The sequence below is a fragment of the Eulemur rufifrons genome, chromosome 2, assembly GCF_041146395.1.
Source record: "Eulemur rufifrons isolate Redbay chromosome 2, OSU_ERuf_1, whole genome shotgun sequence".
Lineage (NCBI taxonomy): Eukaryota > Metazoa > Chordata > Mammalia > Primates > Lemuridae > Eulemur > Eulemur rufifrons.
In genome coordinates, this window is record NC_090984.1 from 15,384,738 (window position 1) to 15,406,306 (window position 21,569).

The 21,569-nt window shown below is 42.4% G+C and overlaps 1 protein-coding gene across 1 annotated transcript in view; it reads right to left on the reverse strand.

Moving 5' to 3' along the window:
- The window catches only part of LOC138390616 (uncharacterized), a 109,806-nt gene that overhangs the window by 85,004 nt on the left and 3,233 nt on the right, over positions 1 to 21,569 (reverse strand). The window contains 11 exon segments of the mRNA XM_069479903.1: positions 1,925 to 2,013; positions 2,181 to 2,320; positions 2,617 to 2,699; positions 2,778 to 2,927; positions 4,521 to 4,615; positions 5,288 to 5,337; positions 5,763 to 6,270; positions 7,169 to 7,196; positions 9,881 to 9,943; positions 13,124 to 13,348; positions 13,436 to 13,500. Coding sequence (XP_069336004.1) covers positions 1,925 to 2,013; positions 2,181 to 2,320; positions 2,617 to 2,699; positions 2,778 to 2,927; positions 4,521 to 4,615; positions 5,288 to 5,337; positions 5,763 to 6,270; positions 7,169 to 7,196; positions 9,881 to 9,943; positions 13,124 to 13,348; positions 13,436 to 13,500 — 1,496 coding nt within the window.

Here is a 21,569-nt window from a genome sequence, read left to right on the forward strand (position 1 = left end):
GGGTACCCACACTTGTAATCCAAGTACTTTGGGAGGCCAAGACAGAAGATTCCTTGACGTCAGAAGTTCAAGAACAACCTGGATAAAACCAAGACCACATCTCTAGAAAAATGAAGAGAAATGAAGTGGACATGGTGACAGATGCCTTTAGAGTAGTACCAACTACTCAAAAGGCTGAGGTGGAGGCTCATTACAGCCCAAGAGTTTCAGGTTGCAGTGAGCTGTGATGACTCCATTGCACTCTAGACTCTGCAACAGAGCCTATCACACAATAAAGGGTAGAAGTAACAAGTGAACAGAAAAAAATCAGGTATATCAAAGTCCAAAAATTGAATGTGGATATGCCCCACATGACGAAATTCTTTTATAAAAATTATTTTATTCCCCCCAATGATTATGTTGTAATGGAACCACCAGATGATGTATTCTCTCTAAAGAAATCTTATGCTTTGCTTGCCATAATTCAGAGACAGAATTTCATCAATATTTAATGCTAAAATATCATTCATCATGTACATTCAGTAGGGTAAAAATGGAAACGAGCACTGTCCTACACTTTTCATAAGATCAAAGAAATTTATTATACTGTCATTGGCATCCAAAATAAATTGTCTTTTTCCTTCATAAGTATACATGCAGGGGGTTGCCAAATAAAGCACTTCTTGTATACGTCACAGTTTCTTTGTTTATGCCAAGTACATTTATAAGAGAGCTACCACTTTTAGCCCTTGATTCCACATTTTCATTTTTCCATTTTCCGATCATGCTTTATAAAATAATAGTGAAAGTCCACAACATTAAAAAACTGACACGACCAAAAACAGACTGGATGGAAGGTTCCATAACTGAAAGGCTGGCTTGCAGTTGAATAACATCATGAACCAGAGTAAATGGCTTGTCCTCTGTGCAGGTCACAGCTGACATGGCAGGCCCAAGGCTGGCAATTGGAACATGGACACTCTGAGTGTCTGTACTCGACAGATAACTGATAAAGGTGGCCTGGAGTGCCTAGCCTGTGCAAATTGTAGTTCATGGTGAACATCTACTTCCTTGTGGGAACTGGGAATTTTAGTACCTGCTGGGTAGAGGGTGCCTGTTACCAGCCTCCAATAAAAACCTTGGGTGCTAGTGCTCTACTGGGCTTCCCTACACAGAAACACTGCACACATCTGCCTGCATTTTCATTGCTGTGTTAGTCCCAAGGGAGGGAGAGAACACAACAAAGCCTGCACAGGGTCCTTCCAGACTCTGCTAATATGCTCTCCCATCAGAGTGTGCTGTGCATCCTTATCACTAGCCAATCTTAGCTGTGAGTACTATATGGTAACTACAGTGGTCATCCTGGTGGACCGCTGAATGTGGGTGTGATCTTGGGGACCCGTGACCCACGTCTGTCAAACGTCTAAGACTGTCCTAAGTCGAACTTATGAACATTAACAGCTGCCCATGACCCTAAAGGCACACAGAGTCAGGTGCTAAGTAGCTAACACAGACACGTTGGGTTCCAGTGTTCTGTGTAGCAGTGTGCAGAGAAGCCTATGGGACTGGACCCAGGGAGACCAGACTTAGAGGCAGGCTGCAAAGGCTGGCGGGGCCAGGTTTATGAATACACAACAGGGAGCTGCTGGAACTTTCAGGGCAGACAATGAAAATGGACCACCACATGCTGATTCAAGGAAGAAAGTCAAGTGCTCTCCTATTTCCATTTAAAAGTTAGCTTAGGAAAATAAAAACCAAAAATCATCAGAATAACATGAAGTATAAACGAAAGCTTTAGCATTTTCTCTATTTAAAAAGTGTTACATTTATGGGATTTTGAAAAGGTAGAAAGCTTTCCTCAGATTAAGCTAAAAATTCCGTGAGATGCATATAGAAATATAAACTAAAAAGAGATAAATATCCAACTTAGAAAATTAATACTCACTCTGTCTTTGGATCCAGATGTTTTCACACTAACAACAGGCACCCCTTTAGATTTATCCATGACTACAGTCCGCTCAGTTCCTCGACTCCCTACAGGAAGAAAGGAGTAAGGAGAAGGTAAGGTACAATAAATAAATACTCAATGGAGAAACTATGAAAAATGAACCTAGTTGTCTCCTAGTCATGGCAAATTAACAACCCACAGAGGCGAGGGACAGAAAACAAGATGAAACCTCCTGTACAGCTCCCTTGCCTACCTGATTTTGTGGCTCGAGATCGCTCTGAGGGGCTGGTTTTCTGGTCATTTTGGACCGTATTCTTTTGTCCATTTCCACCTTCACCCTTTTTAGCATCATCTTTTCTGTCGGGTTTATTGTCCCTCTTAAAGTTCGCAGATCTATAAACAGTAGCCCAGGACACAGGAGTGTGTTACAGCAAGTACTCAGGGAAACAGACCAGCCCTGCTTGGACTCCCGAAACGAGCATTAACTGATCGGAGAGAGGAAAGCTTCACCTACTGGCAGTCAAGGGCTGCTGACCAAGTTCAAACAAACAATGGGAAAGGGGTCCAGTGAGGCGTTCCCGTCTGATCAGTACTCAGACTTCTGCAGCTACGGAAAACTTGAAGGATGTCAAATAAAGGACAGGGTGTCCTTCAGCTGTCCCGTCCCTTTCATTTCATCAGAGGAGTACCTGTCCATGTTCCTTGACTTCTCCTTCTTTCCTTCACTGTCTCTTTTGTCAGAGGTTTTCTTCCCAGCAGGTTCGTTTTTTGCCTGAAAAAAAGAATCAAGTTCAAGTATTACATCATTTCCTGAAACAGGCCACATCCCAGGAAGAAAATGATCACTCACATTTTCCGTGGAGATCATTTTCCTGTGCAGCTCCATTTTGTGCAGGTGGTTAATGCATTTTGTTGCCTCCTCTGCTGTGGACATCGTGACAAAGCCGTAACAGCGAGCTCCGGGACTCCAGGCATTTGTCACAACCTTCGCACCCACCACCTCAAGGAAAGCATGCAAATATGACTTGGACATGAAGCCTACACAGACACAGACCCCAATAGCCATGTCTTCAATAGACAGGCTGTCACAATTCACAGCGGAACCGGTATTGAGGAGGGTGGAGGGCAGGGCAGTGGTGACACTGCTCTCCTCTGATGCACTCCAGTCCTGGAGCCCTCCCTGGGATGAGGGCAGGCAGGGAAGTCGGGTCACCAGGTGTCCGACAGGTATTAGAGACAGACTGGGAACATAATGGTACTCTCTAATTGTTGTTCCTCAAAGGGACCAGGAGGGGAGTGTACAGGAACGGAGAGAAAAGGGAAAGGAAACCCAGAGTTCCCATAGCGTTGCTTTAGCCTGCCTTAAAAATTATGGAGAAATGACTCTAAATATACAGTCACAATATGTGGGCCCTAAATTATGAAGCATTATTATGTAGGAGGATTTGTCCATAGAGACTGATGTGAGGACAGGTTTGTAAACAGTGCTCTGGAACACCAAATTCACCTTAATAATTTTATTTTTCTTTGCTTGTAGGTTGAAGAGAGAAAGCACTGTAGTGTTAACACTATCAAATTTCAGTGATGTGTTTCCAATGAGGCACATCCTTTACATGCCACTTAATTCTCCTAACAAATCCAGCAAGCTGAAGTAGGGCTAATTTAAGGCTAAGGAAAAGCCCCACAGCACTCAGTGGCCACACCCACTGTTCATGCGTTATATGTCACATGGAACATGTTTTCAGAACGGTGTGGACTCTTATCTAACCTACACAAGCCTGCAATGCACCTAAGACACTAGAATCTCCAGGACATGTCTCTGCTGAGAGAAGCAGACACTTAGAGTCCCTGTGGAGGCTCGAAAGGGGCCCCAGTTTGAAGACCAGGTGCAGGTGCTCACAGCACCCACTGGCATTAATAAGGCCCGGTCCGCCCTTATTTCTAAGACAATTTCATAGTTCTTTTCCTCATTAGTTTTGGGATGGCAATAATCTGGGTAAATACTATTGGTTTTCTCTGTTATGACATACTGATTGTTACTACGGACAATAGAGTATACTAAAATCTTACTTTGGGGGCCCCAAAATCTAAGTCTGAGAGACAAGTAGTACTGGATGCAGTAGTTTATTTGGGACATGAGTCTGGGAAGTATAAGGGAAGAAGAGGGCAAGTGAGAAAGTGATGGGAGCAACATTGGTGGCTGCCACCCCTCACGGGCTCAGAAAAGAAAGATGGTGTAGATTAGAAGGGCCCAGTTCTCTAGGACCCCAGGACACTGTTCTAATAGCAACACTTGTGTGTCACTCAAACTCTACTGCCATAACTGCCTCCTCCAGACTGCCCAGACCAGCACCTTTGCCCACCCACTGCTCCACACCCACTGCGCTCCCTGGGAGTGAGTCCTCTGCACACACACACACACAGTCTCAGGAAGCCATCAAAGGAAGGGGGCACACCCGCCATAGCCATCAGCAAATATAACCTCCTGGTGTCACTGAAGGTGCTCATTGAGCTGGGACCAGGACCTGCATGTAAAGTCTGTCTTACATCGGCTGAAAAGCACCTTCTTTTTCAAACAACCCCTGGCTCTTACCTTCCCACATTTGCTGAAAAGATTCTTCAAATCTGTAGCTCTTGTTGTAGAAGACAGTCCACTAACCCAGAAATTTCTACCACAACTGCTACGACCTATTCCAAAAGAAAGTTCTGGTCAATAACTGAACACCCCCAAGATCTTTAGTTTTCAAGAAAGCTATTCCAAGCCAGACACGGTGCCCTCTAGTCCAGATAGTGGCAGCACCAAAAGCCAAACGGAGGTGGAGGCCTGGCCCAGCGTCCTCATAAACAGTGTGCAGCTGCGCACGAGGCCCAACAGCACTGCCAGAAAGGTCATCACAACACCACCTCAGGGGCTGTCAGCACTGCAACAAGTCGTTCCCTTACAAAGTTACTAAATGGCTAATCAGGTATCTCAATGGAAAAACATTCCTGTTGTTTCCATTTCTTGTAGCATATACCTCTGCATCTATCCCCTATCTGTAGTCATTTAAAACAATGGTTAAGAAGGAAATGGTCTAGTTCAATTCTCTCCCAAGTAATCATTTTACTAAAGGGTTACAGGACCAATAAACTCCAACACTGTCCCTAGAGCATTAGTCAGTATGTTAACTCATGGGATCTGGTTTGCTCCCCACAATGCAGAAGCTGTAGAGTTAATAGCAGAGAAGTGCAGAAAGACTTCAGGAAAGACTCGGGAAAATCTGGGTGAGAAACACAGTATGCCACGAACAAGAATCAAACACCCCGCTCCTGTCCAGGCCAAACATGCCCCAAAGGACTGGTGTCTCTGGGGTGACCTACCCTTTTCCTCTCTGGAAGGCCTTTTTGCATCTGAGTCATCGTCGACAGAACTAGACACAAAAGATAATGTCACTCCAGAAGGAAGATGCATGGAGGAAACAAAGTCAAAATTATAAAATACATGTTGAATTTGCATATTCTACCCCAAATTCAGTTATGCAATAATGATAGCCGGACAAACCTGCATTGGCAATCTGACCTAACCATAAGATTTCGGACCCACAGGAGCTAATTACTTCTGCTGGTCTAAAGGTAATTAGGAAGAATTAAAGAATACAACCATGATAGGTTGAGAAAAAGAAAAGAAACCGAATCACCCATTAAAAATACACAAAGAGAAATAAGACATTCCTAGAACCACAACTACAATTTCATCAGTCTGGTTGGCCACTTGCACAAAAACAGCTTATGTGTGTCATTAAATGACCAATGAAAAGGAGATAGCGTCTGGTCTAAAACTGAGAAAAAAACAAACCTCATTTTCTGATCAGCGCCCTCACTGGTTGAGGACTCTTTAGTAGCCGGAGGGACTTCATTACAAGCTTCAAAATCAAACTTCTTCTCGTCTTCTTTGCTATCTCTGCCTTCTGGACTTGGGGCTTCCGTGGGCGCTTCTGCGACCTCGTCGCTACAGGCCTCCATGTGCTCGGAGGCTGCACTACTCTGCTCAACTGCCGGCTCTAGCCCTACAGGCTCACAGTCCATCCTCTCGCCATCGCCTGGCTGCTCCACGGGCTCCCTTTTCACTACCGCTAACAGGCTGTCTGCCTTGCACGACTGAGCGTGTGTTGACTCGCTGGCCAAATCTAAATCACCCTCCTCCGGATGGGCGCTGTCAAAAAGGTCCTCTTCCTCCGCGAGCTCTCTGTCTGGCATCACGCTACTTGTATCCTGTGCAAATGGCTGCTCCAGCTCGGAACCTTCTTCTTTTACTGGCTCAGATTTACAAATTTCCCCCAAAATGTCGAGTATTTTCTCATTTTCTACGGATTTAACAGGAATAGAATGGCACAAGGTTTAATTACCAGGGAAATAAAGCAATCACAAATGCGGAACGGGCACGGCTGCCACACTAACACGAAGAGAACTGCTAGCTACACAGAGATTGGAAAACCCGGGGTATGCAAAGGTACACTGGTTACACTACCTGCGCTCCGACCGACTGCTAGGTTAGCCTCTACGCTACATGGAAGAGAAAAGCATCCCAGAGATTCAACCCACAACACCTTCTGGCTGATTCTTGGCAGTCTTCATTCTGTCGTTGTCTATGTATGATTCTTCCAAATTTAGCTTCCAAAGTTGAAGTTGCTTAACTGAATGTATCACCATTCACTGAACAGCTCAATTTCCAAATTTCTTTGAATCTCTTCCATCGGTGCTCTGAGATATTTCCGGTCCAGAAAGTGAACAGTGTTTTGAATTCTCATGAAGAAACTCTTTCCTCTTCTGGAATCCAGTTATGTCTCAATGTTTTGAAATGTATCTCCCTACCACTATCTGTACTGCCTTAATGAAAAGCATGAAATTAAGATAGTGCTCAGTATCACAAGATCTGTTCTGTGGAGTGTACAGATATTAGCTCTTAAGGGGCATGGAAACTCTTTGTACATATGTTTAAAAGCCATTTGTATATAAAAAGGCATGAGACAGTTTCATCTGACTGATACATTTTGAAAAATAAGAAGTTAGCCACGTTCACAGATCTGGTGATATGGCTGGATTTCCAATCTCTATGATCTTGGTAGATTCTGGCCTGTAAGCCTATACAACAGTGTATACCACAGTAAGGCAACTTTCTTAAATTAAAGAATGCAAATTAGAGAAGGTAGAATACTAGAATGGTTCCAAACCCTCGCTGTTAAGTTTTTCATTTAACAGTACCTTTCTCCAGCAATGGCTCTTCAATTTCCTGCAATAAAAAAACGTAAATAAGCCCATGCCAGATAGAGAAAACTTAATTTTTTGGAAAATAAAAACTAGAATAACTAAAAAGGGATTTTTGGAAACACAGCCTGGGAAACTTGCAAACGCCATAGGTAGAAAACCTCCTTCTCTGAGGAAATACCCCACACCACTGGCATCCACCTCACTCACCACCCCTACATTCATTTTCCTGTTAGCAGCCTTGGAAGATGTTCCCATTTCCTGGTGAAGAACTGATCACATAGTTGTCTCTCTCTCTCTATATTGAACTCTCAAAATCAAGAAGAGCAGGGTTTTCAGTTTTCTACTTTTAGTGTCTTAACAGAAGGCATGACACGTATGAGACAATTACTTTTATACAATGAATCTACGGTTAACTTTCTGAAAACTCAAACAGGGAACATTGGTCCATGTTGCTTGACTCTTCTTATTTTGGTTGGTGGTGCCACCCTAGTCGCCCTGGGTACTGAGTGATCTCCAGCATTTGCTCTTCCCCCTTCATTTCCGCTTCTAGTGAATGTCCCCACCAGGCTAGCTCTAAATGTCACTCACACATATCCCAGGAATCCCTGCCAATTTGGCTACTGATATTCCTTGTCTATAAGTGCATCTGCTTTGCATACCCCCTCCCCTCCTCTGTTTGCACCTTGCTAACAGAGCAGGCACTTGTCCCTCTTTGGCCTCAAGCCCTCAGCCAATGGGTTGCCACACTGCTTCCTTCCCCAACAAGCCCATCCCTCCCCTGGCCCCATCTTGGCCATGTCCCACACTTGCCTTAGTATTTAGCTCAGGGGCATCGTCTCTATAATGGCTTCCCTAGCAGCTCTCTCTCTAACCCAAACTCTAGGTGCCATTCAACTAAGGAAAAGGCCTTCCTCCTCTATATGTGGTCCATAGGCTCCTGTGTTTACCATGCACACAGGACAGATTACTCTGCAATTCCAACTAACACTGAAGAGTGAGTACTGAACAGGGTCCAGGCATAAATTTAAAGTACCTATACACACATACTTGTCATCAGACAGCCCCAGGAGGTTGCTACTATTAGTATCATCCTCCTCAGTGCCTGTGGCCAAGAGTGTCTGAGTATGTTACCCAAGGACACACAGCAGGTGGGAAGCAGACAGAGAGTTTGAGCAAAGGCCCTGTGACTTCACGTCTGTGCTCCAAATCATCAGTCTAGGCTTTTTCCAATGCTCTGGTTACCTGTGTGCACACATGCAACGGGGGCCCTGCGAGGATGGGGACCATACTTATCGCTCATGTATCTCTAACCTTGGTAGCTAAGACCACACCTGACAGAACACAGGGGCATCCCACATCCCCAATAAGTGGATGTGAGTGAGTCAGACCATCCTCCAAGGTCCTGGGATGCTCTAGGAAACTGTTCACTTTCCTCACAGTTTCAATTACTTTCAATATGTTTTTTCCATGTACTCTACCACATGCTGGGAATTAGGACTCCACAACTAAAGGAAATGATGCGTCTTGGCATTGTAAATCTTTTCCCTAACTTTCCCTAGAGATTATCAAATATATTGCAATTTATCTTTCAGAGGAACTGTATATTTTCTATTGTAATAGTGAGCTAGAAATACAACAGAAAGAGTGACAAGACCCGGCTCCACCTCTCCTGTGAGTTAAAAATGGGCTGTGCCACTTCGCAGTTGGGAGACATCAGCTCTAAAGGGGAGCTGGGCTTCACCAAGTTTTCTCTAGGTTTGCACCCTCAGGCTGGAGTTCTGGTTTTCCAGTATCTCCCTTGCCCCTGGCCTGGCAGAAGCAAATGGAGATCTTGTCTAAAAGGTGATTTCTAATTAGCACAGGACAGATGACAATATTTAACAGCAAAAACAAGGGCCTGCCAAAAGCTGACTGCATTTTGATTTCCTCATAAAAACTTCTACAGAAAAGTGGATAGCTAAGTGAGTACATGTATTCCAACAATTTAAATCTATGTAGGCTGGCAAAATAATGAAAAGGAACTCAAGACCCACATTTATAAAAATCATTCTCATCTGAAATTTCATCTCATCTCACATGAAAATTCATTCTCAAGTCATTTTTTCTCATCTCAGATTTAATATTTAAAGAGATGGTAATGAAGCAGCCAAGACGAACTATATGGTCATCACAATAAATCAGAGCAATTTTTATAGGAAAAACATCCCAAAGACAGGAGCGTAACTCCTGAGACTCCACTTTTCCCAGCTGCACTGTCAGTGCCCTGCCCACCCCCCCATCCTGATCACTGCCCTGTTGGTATTTACTGTGGGGGGTGGGGGGTGTTATAATAACAGTGCCCCTCCCTCTGTTATCCCAGGCAAATCCTCTTTCTGCAGGGGACACCATGCAGAGTGGATCAGACAGGCTGCCTGTCCCTGAACAATGAAATTAACAAACATATCACAAAGTGTGCCCTCCCATGAGCTGCCAGTGAGCCACAGTGCTCAAAGGGAACTAGTCAAAGCCAAGAGGTAAGTCCTTAGTAACCGTTATGTTACATTTGGAGGGAAAGCAGACAGGAAAACCCCCCTCTAAAGATTCTGACAAAGTAAATAAACCTTGCAATGACTATTACTTGGAACTGCCACTCAAAGTCTGTAATGGTTACCAGAAACTGTGGTCTAATCTTGGATTCTAAAATTATTGAGACACAGAGGAATGTACCTGTAATATGGTGAAGTAAGATGATGAAATATCTAAGGTGATTATAGTTTCTTTGTCCTCTACCTGTAAATGGAAGATACAGTTTATTACATCAACAATAACGTAATGGTACATCTGGTAAAATGAAACCTCGATAACCACAAAAATCATTTACAACGAAATTGGGAACCCAGTGCATTAAAAAGAAGAAATTAAAACACCTACTCAACATGGAGTAAAAATCAAAAACAAAACAAAGAAGGAAGCATTATAATATGAATGTAGCTAGACTGAAAGAAATATTGTATGTAAACGCCTATATGCCGATAAAGTATGAAATGCACTGATATGAGTGTGGGTTTCAAAAGAGAAGTCAAACAAGGAAAAATGTCTAACCAGAATAAATCCTCAAATTGGGTAGTACACAGACTCCTCGGGGATTGCAGCACCAGGTCTGGGGACTGTTCTTCCAGGAATTATGTCTAGAATCACACTGCAGACCTGGGGTGGTGGTTGAAACCTATCCTGTACTCCTAGCACTCTGGGGGGCTGCGGAAGGAAGACTGCATGAGCTTAGGAATTCTACATCAGCTTGAGCAATTGAGAGAACCTATGTCTACTAAATATAGAAAAATTCACCGGGTGTGGTGGTGCTGCACCTACAGTCCCGGCTATTAGGGAAGCCGAGGCAGGAGGATCGCTTTAGGCCAGGAGCTGAAGATTCTAATGAGCTAGGATGGTGCCACTGCATTGCACAAAGGGTAAAGGAGTGGGGCTGTATCTCAAAGTAAAAGGAAAAACTCAGGAAACTGAATGAACCGCCCTTCTCATTCACCCTCCTTCATATTCTAAAATAAATTAATCAATAAATGAAAACACAATCACACTGCAGAGTGGAGTCTTCAGCTTCCACCCGTTACCCAAGCCTGGATGCCACTGACACACAGGCTACACCCTTGAAGCTGCTACCACCCAGAAAGCAACAGCATCTCTGACAACCCTGCCTCCTAGCATCAACTTCTAGATCTGAGCATGAGGACAGGAGCACAAGACTGGCAAAATCCAGGTGACCCCTCTACCCCCACCCACGAACAGGAGAAGAGTAACTGTACGCTGAGCTTCTATTCTAAGAGGGGGGTCTCTGCCCAAGAACATGTGGGATTCCCGAAACACAGAAGAGGTTTAGATGCTTTCTGACTCAAATACTGCCTATCTTCTATACAGCCCTGAAAATTGGTATATTTCTGGGGGAAGTATTTTTCAAATATTCCATAATCAGCATAGATCATCACTTGTACTTGACTTGGAAAGACATGCGAATGATCAAAAAATTCCGAAGGTACAATGCCTATTCACTGAAAACTACTCCCCACCACTCCTTCCTTCCCCCAATGCAACTGTCACGAGATACACTATACCGAGTGTGCCAAAGACCACCTACCCTTTCTGTCTGCATGACAGGCAGCACAGTATTCTGAGCCCTGTCTGATTTTCACTTCCCTTTGGACATCATTTCAGTTCATACAACTATGCTTAGTTCACTCTGATTGTTCTACAGCACTATTACCTATAGTACAGGCAGTAACACATTTCATAACAACTCTATGAATTCTGATATTAATAATAATTATTACTATACGCTGGGCACCATCCTAGGCTAGGGGTCAGCAAACTTCTCTAAGGGTTGCATAGTAAACATTTCAGGCTTTGTAGTACGGATGGTCTCTGTCACAACTACTCATGTCTACCACTATGACGAGAAAGCAACCATCAACAACAGCAACAATAGCTGTGGCTGTGCTCCACTAAATCTTTATTTACAAAAATGGGCAGATGGCCAATATGCTGACTTCTGCTCTAAGTTTGTGATAAACGTTCCTCCATTTATTCCTCCCAAAACCTTTCCTAACTGAGGCCCAGAGAGGTTAAGTAAGCTGCCTAAGGCTGCCAAGGGCAACTAGCATACCTCCAAAGTCTACACCCTCAACCCTTAACTACACTGCTTCTACACATTTACGATGTTTCTAGCTTTTACTGCACTATGTATTATTTTCTAACTAGAAGCAGTAAGAAAACAAAACAGCCTTAAGAAAATACAGCCAATGAGGAAGGGTATGTAATCCCCGCCACTAAACAAGTATTTCTGCTGCTCCTTTTTAGGGGGCTGGCGAATGACACTCACCAAAAAATGAAGCAACTGCAAACCCGATCTGTATCAGAATAACTCTCAGAGTAACAGCCATTTCTCAAAATCAAAAACCCCATTCAAAGATGACAATCTGCTTCCTCTAGGGAAACTGAGAATCAGTTCCAGGAGGAAACACAGATTCTGCAATGGCAGAAGTCAACCAGCAGGACTTCCTTCCCCGAAGATTGCCCCAGAGGCACAGGCTGCAGAAGATCTGGGACCACTATGGACACGGGGCCCCTCCCATGAACCAACACCTAAAGGGCCCTACAGAGATGCCTCACCACGGCCCCTCATTTTCACCACCTTTTCTGTCTCCTACCATTAATCCTCATGCAAGCGAAATAATTTAATAGCAAACGAATGGCAGCAAGTCAATGTCGGGTATGAGTTAAGTACATGGACTCTTGATTTACTCTGGTCTTAATTCTTATCCTGTTATGGGCTGTATGTTATCTGGACATATTTCTTCCCTCTTTATCCCCCACTTTTCTCAACTGAAAATGGGGACAACAGCATGAACACTTCACATTCTTGTTAAAAAAAGATTAAAGTACATAACGATTAATACCTGGTAGGCAGAGGTCAACGCATAATACTCACTAAACTTTTGTTATACATATGAGATGCTCCTAATGTGAACAAAAGCTAAGGCTTTAAAGACAATGTCAAGGTTCCTATTGCAGGTTCACTATTAGGAGGCTACCAATTGATTCTGAACAGGAAAAGAACACCTTCCGACCTCTTCCTATTTCATATTTTCAAGGCATCTAAGCTATAACAGCACAGATCAACTTCCTATAACAGGAAGGTTTTGAATATTATCCTCAAAATGTTTCATGCTGTTTCCTGCAAACACACCGCATGCACTTACATACATCCTGAGACACTACTTTTCACCTAAAGTGTGTTTTCACAATTGTCCAAATTTTACATGTAAGCAGATGAACCATTATTCTCCTGAACTGGCATTAAGAGAACTTAATTCCAACTATAAAACTATCACCTATTACGATATTTGTGGAACTGACACAAACGTTCAGGATACATTCCAGAGACACTGGCAAGTTACCTACAGCTTGTTCTTGAAGCTGCTCTGGAAGCGCTTTCAGAGCGCTTCCAGAGCAGCTAGCCCCGTCAACTAGCTCTCTACTGTCAGACGGGGACTCCAGGAGATTATCAGCATCATCGTCCTCTACACAATCTGCAACGCTTCCATTGTCAATTTCTGCTTCATCTAACACATTGGTATCTGTTATATCCATATCCTGCAAGTTATCCAGACTGGCTTCAACATCCTCCTGTGACAAGACAAAACCAAACGAAACCGTCATGTGACTGCCACTGGTCCATGCACAAAGCTGCTTCGCTTGCAAGGCTGCACATACCTGTCCATCCCCAGAATTTTCCTCCAGTCCGTTATCTTCCACACCCTCTTCTTCTGGTTTACGCCCTGAGGAGAAAAACCATCATTTGCAACATGAGATCAATCATATGCATTTTCGAGAAGCAATAACCTTCATGTCTATAAGCCTCCAGCACTACATAAGCAAAGACACCTTAAACACCATGGCACCTACCAAGGTAGGAAGGCTGCATAATGCAGGAATGGGAATGCCACTCTGCTCAAGGCAGGCCCCACCCCACCCTCCAGTACAACAGCTTCTGCTCTTATCAACTGGCAGTGGAAGTAGGAGGCCCGGGAAATTGGTTCTTAGCAAAGTTAGGCAGACCAGACCTGTCCTAAGGCCTGACCTTTTTGTCAAGAGGCTTGGCCGGGCGCGGTGGCTCACGCCTGTAATCCTAGCACTCTGGGAGGCCGAGGTGGGCGGATCGTTTGAGCTCAGGAGTTCGCGACCAGCCTGAGCAAGAGCGAGACCCCATCTCTATTAAAAATAGAAAGAAATTATATAGACAGCTAAAAATATATATAGAAAAAATTAGCCGGGCATGGTGGTGCATGCCTGTAGTCCCAGCTACTCGGGAGGCTGAGACAGGAGGATCCCTTGAGCTCAGGAGTCTGAGGTTGCTGTGAGCTAGGCTGACGCCACGGCACTCACTCTAGCCTGGGCAACAGAGTGAGACTCTGTCTCAAAAAAAAAAAAAAAAAAAAAAAAAAAAAAAGAGGCTTTATTTGTGGGGAGGGCAGCCTCTGATGCAAAAGTTCTTTACTTAATGAACACAGAGTTTGCTTCTTCACACCAACAATGATAGAAAGCAAAATATAATTAAGGAAAATGAAAATAAAAGCCATTCGCAATTTCAGCACCTTGAGTTAGCACTCACATTATATACTGACATCAGATGTCTTCTGATTTTTTTCTATGTGATACATGTACTTCTGCTTACAAAGTTGGTACTGCACTGTTCTCTCTTTTCACTTAATATGTTGTGAACATCTTTCCACATTCTTTAACTGCACCACATGGCTACACCAGCACTGATCTAATCAACACTTACAGGTGGAAATTTAAGAAGATGCTTATGAAGATGAACATCCTGGTTAATTCTATTTTGCACACAGGCAGTTGCCAGCTTAGGACATACTGCTAGAAATGCCATCTCCAGAACAAAAAGTAGGCACATTTTTAAGGCTTAAAAAGAAAAAAAAAATCCTACATACTACTGTAATACAAAATAGTTACCTTGTTTTAATTTCCATAGTTCTCTCAACAGTCAGTAAAACTGCCAACCTTCTTGAATCTTTCTCAAAATTGGCATTAATTTTTTTTTAGTCTTGCCAATGTGCTAGACAAAACAGAAATATTTCTTTTAACCGGAATTTATTTTATTACTGCTTGGATTGAATTTTTCTTGTTGAGCACCAGTATTTTTGTAAAACCTTCTCATTTATATTCTTTCCATTATTTAAAAACCTCTGCTCCATTTCTCCTCACTTGGAAACTGTGTATCAGATATACAACGTATTTCGCCTCCAATTATTCATTAGTCTTTCATTTGGGTTTTGGGTAAATTTCACTGTTGTGGAGCTAAAACTGTTAACTGGTTTTTAAGTGTGAGTTGTTTTTAATCTTTATTTTCAGAAGCTCTCCTTTACACTAAGACTACATAATATTGACCTGTATTTAGTTCTGTTTGAGGTATTGTTTTATTTTATTTCTCATTTTAGAGACAGGGTCTCCCTCTGTCACTCAGGCTAGAGTACAGTGGCACCCTCACAGCTCACTGCAGCCTCAAACTCCTAGGCTCAGGCGATCCTCCCACCTTGGCCTACCAAAGCGCTGGGATTATAGACCTGAGCCACTGTGCCCGGCCAACTCCAGAGTTTTCTTCAAGAGGTTAACTTAATGTCAAGGAAAAAATTATGAAAAACGTTAAGAGATTGGACACCTTTTTTAGGCTCACATTATTTCAATGACTCCATGCTTTGAAAAATGAGGAAATCATTTCCTCCAAATCCCCTTGCCCAACCTCCCAATTTTTCTTACTAATCAATTATTTATTTGATAATATTCACAATCTGCCAGCAGTTCACAATCGGCTGGCACGTTGGCACTTTCATCCAAACAGCAGTATTTACATGGTACTTTGCCCTTATTTTTTATACGAACAATAAAATAAGCACAAAACAGAAAAATGTAAATAATACTAGGAACAAAGGAACTAACGCAAAAAATCCTTAGGCATGGCAAAAATTTATGGAAAAATAAAATTTTTGGTGTCAAGAGCAAGCTTGCTAAAGTTATTGTCTGTTTTCAATGTGAAGAATAAACTCACATGTATGAACTACATGAAATATACTGCAGAAGACTGTCTCAAAAGCAAGGTGTAGTGTAGCATAGTTATGGGGTTTAGAGCTACTCCAGGGACACAGCTTCTCACAGCTCCTTTAGCAAGAAAATGGTGCTCAGCTTCCTGAGGGATGCAGGAGGAAAGTTGATCAGCCACACAACCTTGGGAAAACCACCTCTGGCTGGGCCTTTTCCTCAACGTGAACATCAATTTCTTAAGGTTACCAAGTGTTGGTCAAGTAATACAGGGTAACGGTCCCCATATGTAGGGAAAATGGGAAATTGTAGCCAAATGTACCTTTATTTACTAAATATTCCTTACAAAATTTCCTCGAATTGGCAGCCAGGGAATCTTTCTGTGTGCGTACAGGCCACGTCTGCCTTTTCTTGTATCTGTGAGTTGCTCTTTAGTCTCTGCTCTCTGTTGAATGTGTTGTCTATTTTCCTTACTGATTTGCAGGAATATTTAAATGCTTTCTGGATATTGATCTTTTCCTTATCTATGCTATAAATTCTTTCTCGGTCTCTTGTGTACCTACAGACACTTAAAACTTTTATATAGCTGAATTTATCTGTCTTTACAGTTTCTCAGCTTTGGTCTCACTTCAGGTTTTCTTGTCAACTACATTAAAAAAGTACTATCTTAGCTGGAATTTCTACTTGGCATGGGAAAAGATAACAGAGCTTTTTCCTACCATCAGCCAGCCAGCCAATTGTTCCAACATGATTTATTAAAAAATGCTTAGTGCTACCTGTAAATTGAACAAATCCTCAAAGTTTCTACTCTGTTTGCAACATCCTCTCATCAAAATTAGAGGAAATTCCCATTTTCCTCCCTAACATTTCAGCTATTCTCCTGCATTTTCTTTTCAGATTACCTTTAGAACACATTACAATGTTTGGGGGGGGGGGGGAATCGACAACTTTCTGATAAGAAGCCATCACATCTAGGAGAACTTTCTGAAATTAGTCATGTCACAGGTCTTGAATGTTTCCTGTTAGCTGTATTTAGTACTTAAGAATATTACATGTACTTTGGCCAGGCTCAGTGGCTCACGCCTGTAATCCTAACACTCTGGGAGGCCGAAGTGGGTGGATCGCTTGAGGTCAGGAGTTCAAGACCAGCCTGAGCAAGAGCGAGACCCCCATCTCTACTGAAAGAAACAAATTATCTGGCCAACTAAAAATATATATAGAAAAAATTAGCCGGGCATGGTGGCACATGCCTGTAGTCTCAGCTACTCAGGAGGCTGAGGCAGGAGGATCGCTTAAGCCCAGGAGTTTGAGGTTGCTGTGAGCGAGGCTGACGCCACGGCCCTCACTGTAGCCGAGACAACAGAGCAAGACACTGTCTCAAAAAAAAAAAAAAAAAAAAGAATATTACATGTACTTTAATGTTTCCCTTGCCAATATTTTGCTCAAGTCTTTGATTTGTTGATGATACAACTGCCACCTCAAATATCCAGGAGACTCAAGCAATAAACAACTGTAACTAGCTAGCAAGTTCAGCAAATGGACAATTTATATTAGCCAGGACTTTATTTTGTCAGTTGTCTTTGGCTTGCTTCTCGTTGCTTTAGCAGCATTTAATTTCATGAGGCACACTCAGCCCAGCAGACTTTACAAACTCAGCACTGGCCTAGGAGCTGACATCCCAGTAGCAAACAGTATACGTAAGCACCCAGATCTTGGTTTCTAATGTCTCCCTCCTCAAAAGGGAACCAAAGAACATGGAAGAATTGGCCAAGTCCAGGGATGGGGCAGGAAAAGTACAAGATAATACTGAAGTACCCTCCTGTTCCAGAAAGTAAAGAAGTGCTCAGAGATCGAAGCATAGGGAGGTGGAAGCAACACAGGAGCCAGGCTGACAGGGCTCCCATTGGGACAATTTGCCTATCATTATAAATAATAATAATAATAATAAAGGCTAACTGGCCAGGGGAGGTGGCTCACACGTATAATCCTAGCACTCTGGGAGGATCCCTTGAGGCCAGGAGTTCAGAGCAGCCTGAGCAAGAGCCATCTCTACTAAAAACAGAAAGATTAGCCAGGTATAGTGGTGTGCGCCTGTAGTCCCAGCTACTTGGAGGCTAAAGCTGGGGGATGATCACCTAAGCTCAGGAATTTAAGGGTTTAAGGTTAAAGTGACTTATGATAACACCACTACACTCCAGCCTGGGAAGCAGTACGAGACCCTGCCTCAAAAAAGAAAAAAAAAAAAAAAAAAACCAAAAAAACCAAAACAAACCCCAAAGCCTTACAACCTGTTGAAATAAACAAAGAATCTGAGTTTACACTGATAAATGGGGGAGAAGGGCAAGCTATTCCTTGTAGTAGTACGCCAAGAAATAAACGAAGGTATAAGAAAATTAGAACATCTCCATTTGGCAACCACCACAATAAATAAGTGGACAGAATTTAGTGGTTCCTGAAACTAGTGGAGGATGAACAGAATATTTTCACAGTCTCAAAGTATCATCCCATACATACAATTACAGAGGAGAAGACAGTAACCTTCCAGTGGAGACACCTGGCCAACACCACTTTGTGTCAGTGAATATAGTTGGTGGGGTTCAAATTGACAGCAGGCGCCTCTGCATAGGATATGCTGAGAATACAACACTTCTGGTGGTATTTCTGACAAGATTTTAACTTGATCCTAATCTTAGGGGAAACATCACCAAACAATTCAAATTGAAAAACAGGCTACAAAATACGTGTTTTTGCACTCTTGAGCAATGGTAACATTGACATGAGTGGTGGCTAACAACTGTAATCCTAACACTCTGGGAGGCTGAGGGGGGAAGATTGCTTGAGGTCAGGAGTTCGAGATCAGCCTGAGCAAGAGGGAGACCCCCCATCTCTACTAAAAATAGAAAAATTAGCTGGACATGGTGATGCATGCCTGTAGTCCTACCTACTGGGAAGGCTTGCTTCAGCCCAGGACTCTGAGGTTGCTGTGAGCTAGGCTGACACCATGGCACTCTAGCCAGGCAAGACAGTGGGAGACTGTCTCAAAACAAATAACCAATAAAAAAGTAATGGTACAAAAACAAAGTCTTAGAAAGTTTTCCAGATTAAAGAAAATGAAACAGACAGGACAAGTGAATACAATGCATGACCCTGGAGTTTCTTTTCCTTTTAATCTACAAGGAACAATACTGGAACAAATAACTAAATCTAAATAACACCTAAGATTAGATGACAATACTGTGCCAATGTTAATTTCTTGTTTTTGATAGCTATGGTTATGGAATGTCCTTGCTTTCAGGCAATACTGTAGTATGTAGGACAAAGGGACACATGACTTGCAACCTGTTACCACACAGTTCAGGGGAAAAAAAAAAAAGAGAAAAGGATAAAGGAAATGCAGGAAAATCCTAACATTTGGGGAATCTTGATAAAAGATACAGGGGAATTCCCTGTACTATCTGTCCTTGCAACTTTTCTTACATAGGCAAATGTCAAAACAAAACCAAAAAACCCAACAGCACACGATTAGGTAATACTTAAAAAGCAAACATGCAACTTTGCACCTCCAGTCACAAAAGATTTTCACACACCATAAAATATCCTATTAATTTGTACTTAATGATAATGCCACTACAGAGACACTTACTGTGCCAATAATTATTTTCAAAGATTCTGCTAAAGCACTATTGGTGTAAAACTATTCTGGAGGTATGCTGAAATTACTTGCATTTTGCTTTCTACAATTTTAAACCACTTTGAGTTCATGCATTAAAGAGGTCACTCAATTTTCAGTTGAAATCTTGTTAAAATCTACTCATAATGTAGTTTAAAGTAATTCAATAAAACTTATAAACCTAGCCCATGAAATAGCAAAAGGTATTGTAATGTCCCAGAATTAAACTAATTACACAAGCCATAAAAATCAAACAAACAAAAACAGGCACAAAAATGTATGTATGCCATGATTCCATTTTACATGAAGTTCTAGAACAGACAAAACTAATCTTTAGTGAAAGTAATCAAAACAGTGTTTTTTCTTCTTGCTGAGGTGGGTGGGTGACTGGGAAGGGGCAGTAGCAATCTTTATGATGACAGAAATACTTCTTATTTCGATTCCTACCTACTTCACACCACATGTAAACAAATTCTAAATGAAATAAACATCCAAATACAGAAGTAAAACCATAAATATTACTCTTAGCTAACATTTTCTTATAATTTTACATCAAAAGAGTGCCTTTTAAAACATAAAATCTAGAAGCCACATAGAACAGGTTGACAGCACCCACACATATGAAAGATTAAGCCTTTAATGACCAAAACACCACAAACAAGTCAAAGGACAGATTGGAAAAAACTATCGCAACATTTTATATACTGAGAGCCCTCATAACTCAGTAAGACAACCCAGCAGAAAAATGGGCAAAGGGCATGAAAAGGCAATTCAGAAAATACAAATGGCCAATTATCAGAAGCTGTGTAATCTGTGCAGAAATGAAAACAAAAATTTTACCTACAGAAAAATGCAGGCTTATATAAAAAAATACTTTTCTTGTCTACAACAGGCAACAGATAAAAAGATAAATAACACTGGATGGTAAGTGAGTTTAAAGAAATAGACACTGTCACCCACTGCTGGTAGGGATATTCATCAGTACAGCATGTTAGGAGAGCTATTTGTTAACAGCTACTTCAAAATAAAAGGCGGTATCCCTTGGGCTGGCGGCAGTAGCTCACGCCCATCACCTCAGCACTTTGCCAAGCTGAGTTGGGAGGACTGCTTGAGGCCAGGAGTTTGAGACCAGCCTGAGCAGGAGCAAGAACCCTTCTGTACAAAAAATAGAAAAATTAGCTGGTGTGGTGGCATGCACCTGTAGCCCCAGCTATCCCAGAGGCTGAGGCAGGTGGTTGCAGTGACCTAGGATGACACCACTGCACTCCAGCCCAGGTGACAGAGCCAGACTTTTCCCCCCACCTCCAAAAATATATAAAGTTACCCTCAGGTTATGTGTATAAGGAGCACATAAAACATAAATGAATTTCGTTTTTAGATGTGAGTTCCATCCCCAAGATACCTGATTACGTATATGCAACTCCTCGAAAATCTGAAAAAATCTGAAACTCTTCTGCTCTAAGCATTTCAGGTGAGGGATACTCAACCTGTACCAAAAAAACATTCAGAATGACCCAAATGCACAGCTTTGGCTGATTCTTCCTTAAAATAGTAGTTGCATGTTACTGAGTTAAATATCAGGGGAGGAAGAAAGACTAGCAACACATAGAACCTGCCCTTGACAATCTGGTCATGACAGAAGGTGGGACAACGTAAGTATCAACTCAAGGCACAAGGAACTAGGGGCTGGGAGTGTAGAGGAGTTAAGGACAGCTGAGGTGCTATGGATGGAATGACATGAAGTAGGCCTCGAATGCAGACAGAAGGGGAAGAAGGGTGGGTGGAGCACATAGGGGAAAACACAGAGGTCAAAGGGGGTGTATCATGTTTTTGGGGTCTGACTAAATCAGAGGGCATGGGTGTGGGGAATAAGAAAGACAGATCTAGGTAAGACCAGGAGGCCATTAATGTCACATGGAATGTGACTTTTTACACTGTGGGCAGTTTTTGAAAGAAATGTTGTATAAGTGACAATTCTGTCTCAGCCAGGTGGTACTTAATAGGGAAGTCATTTTCTGCAAATCAGACCAATAGAAGAGTCTAGCAGTGCCCAATATTCTCTTCCTAAAGAACTTTAACAAGGACTATTGAGAAATCTACAGAGTAAATGAACAAAGGGGCAAA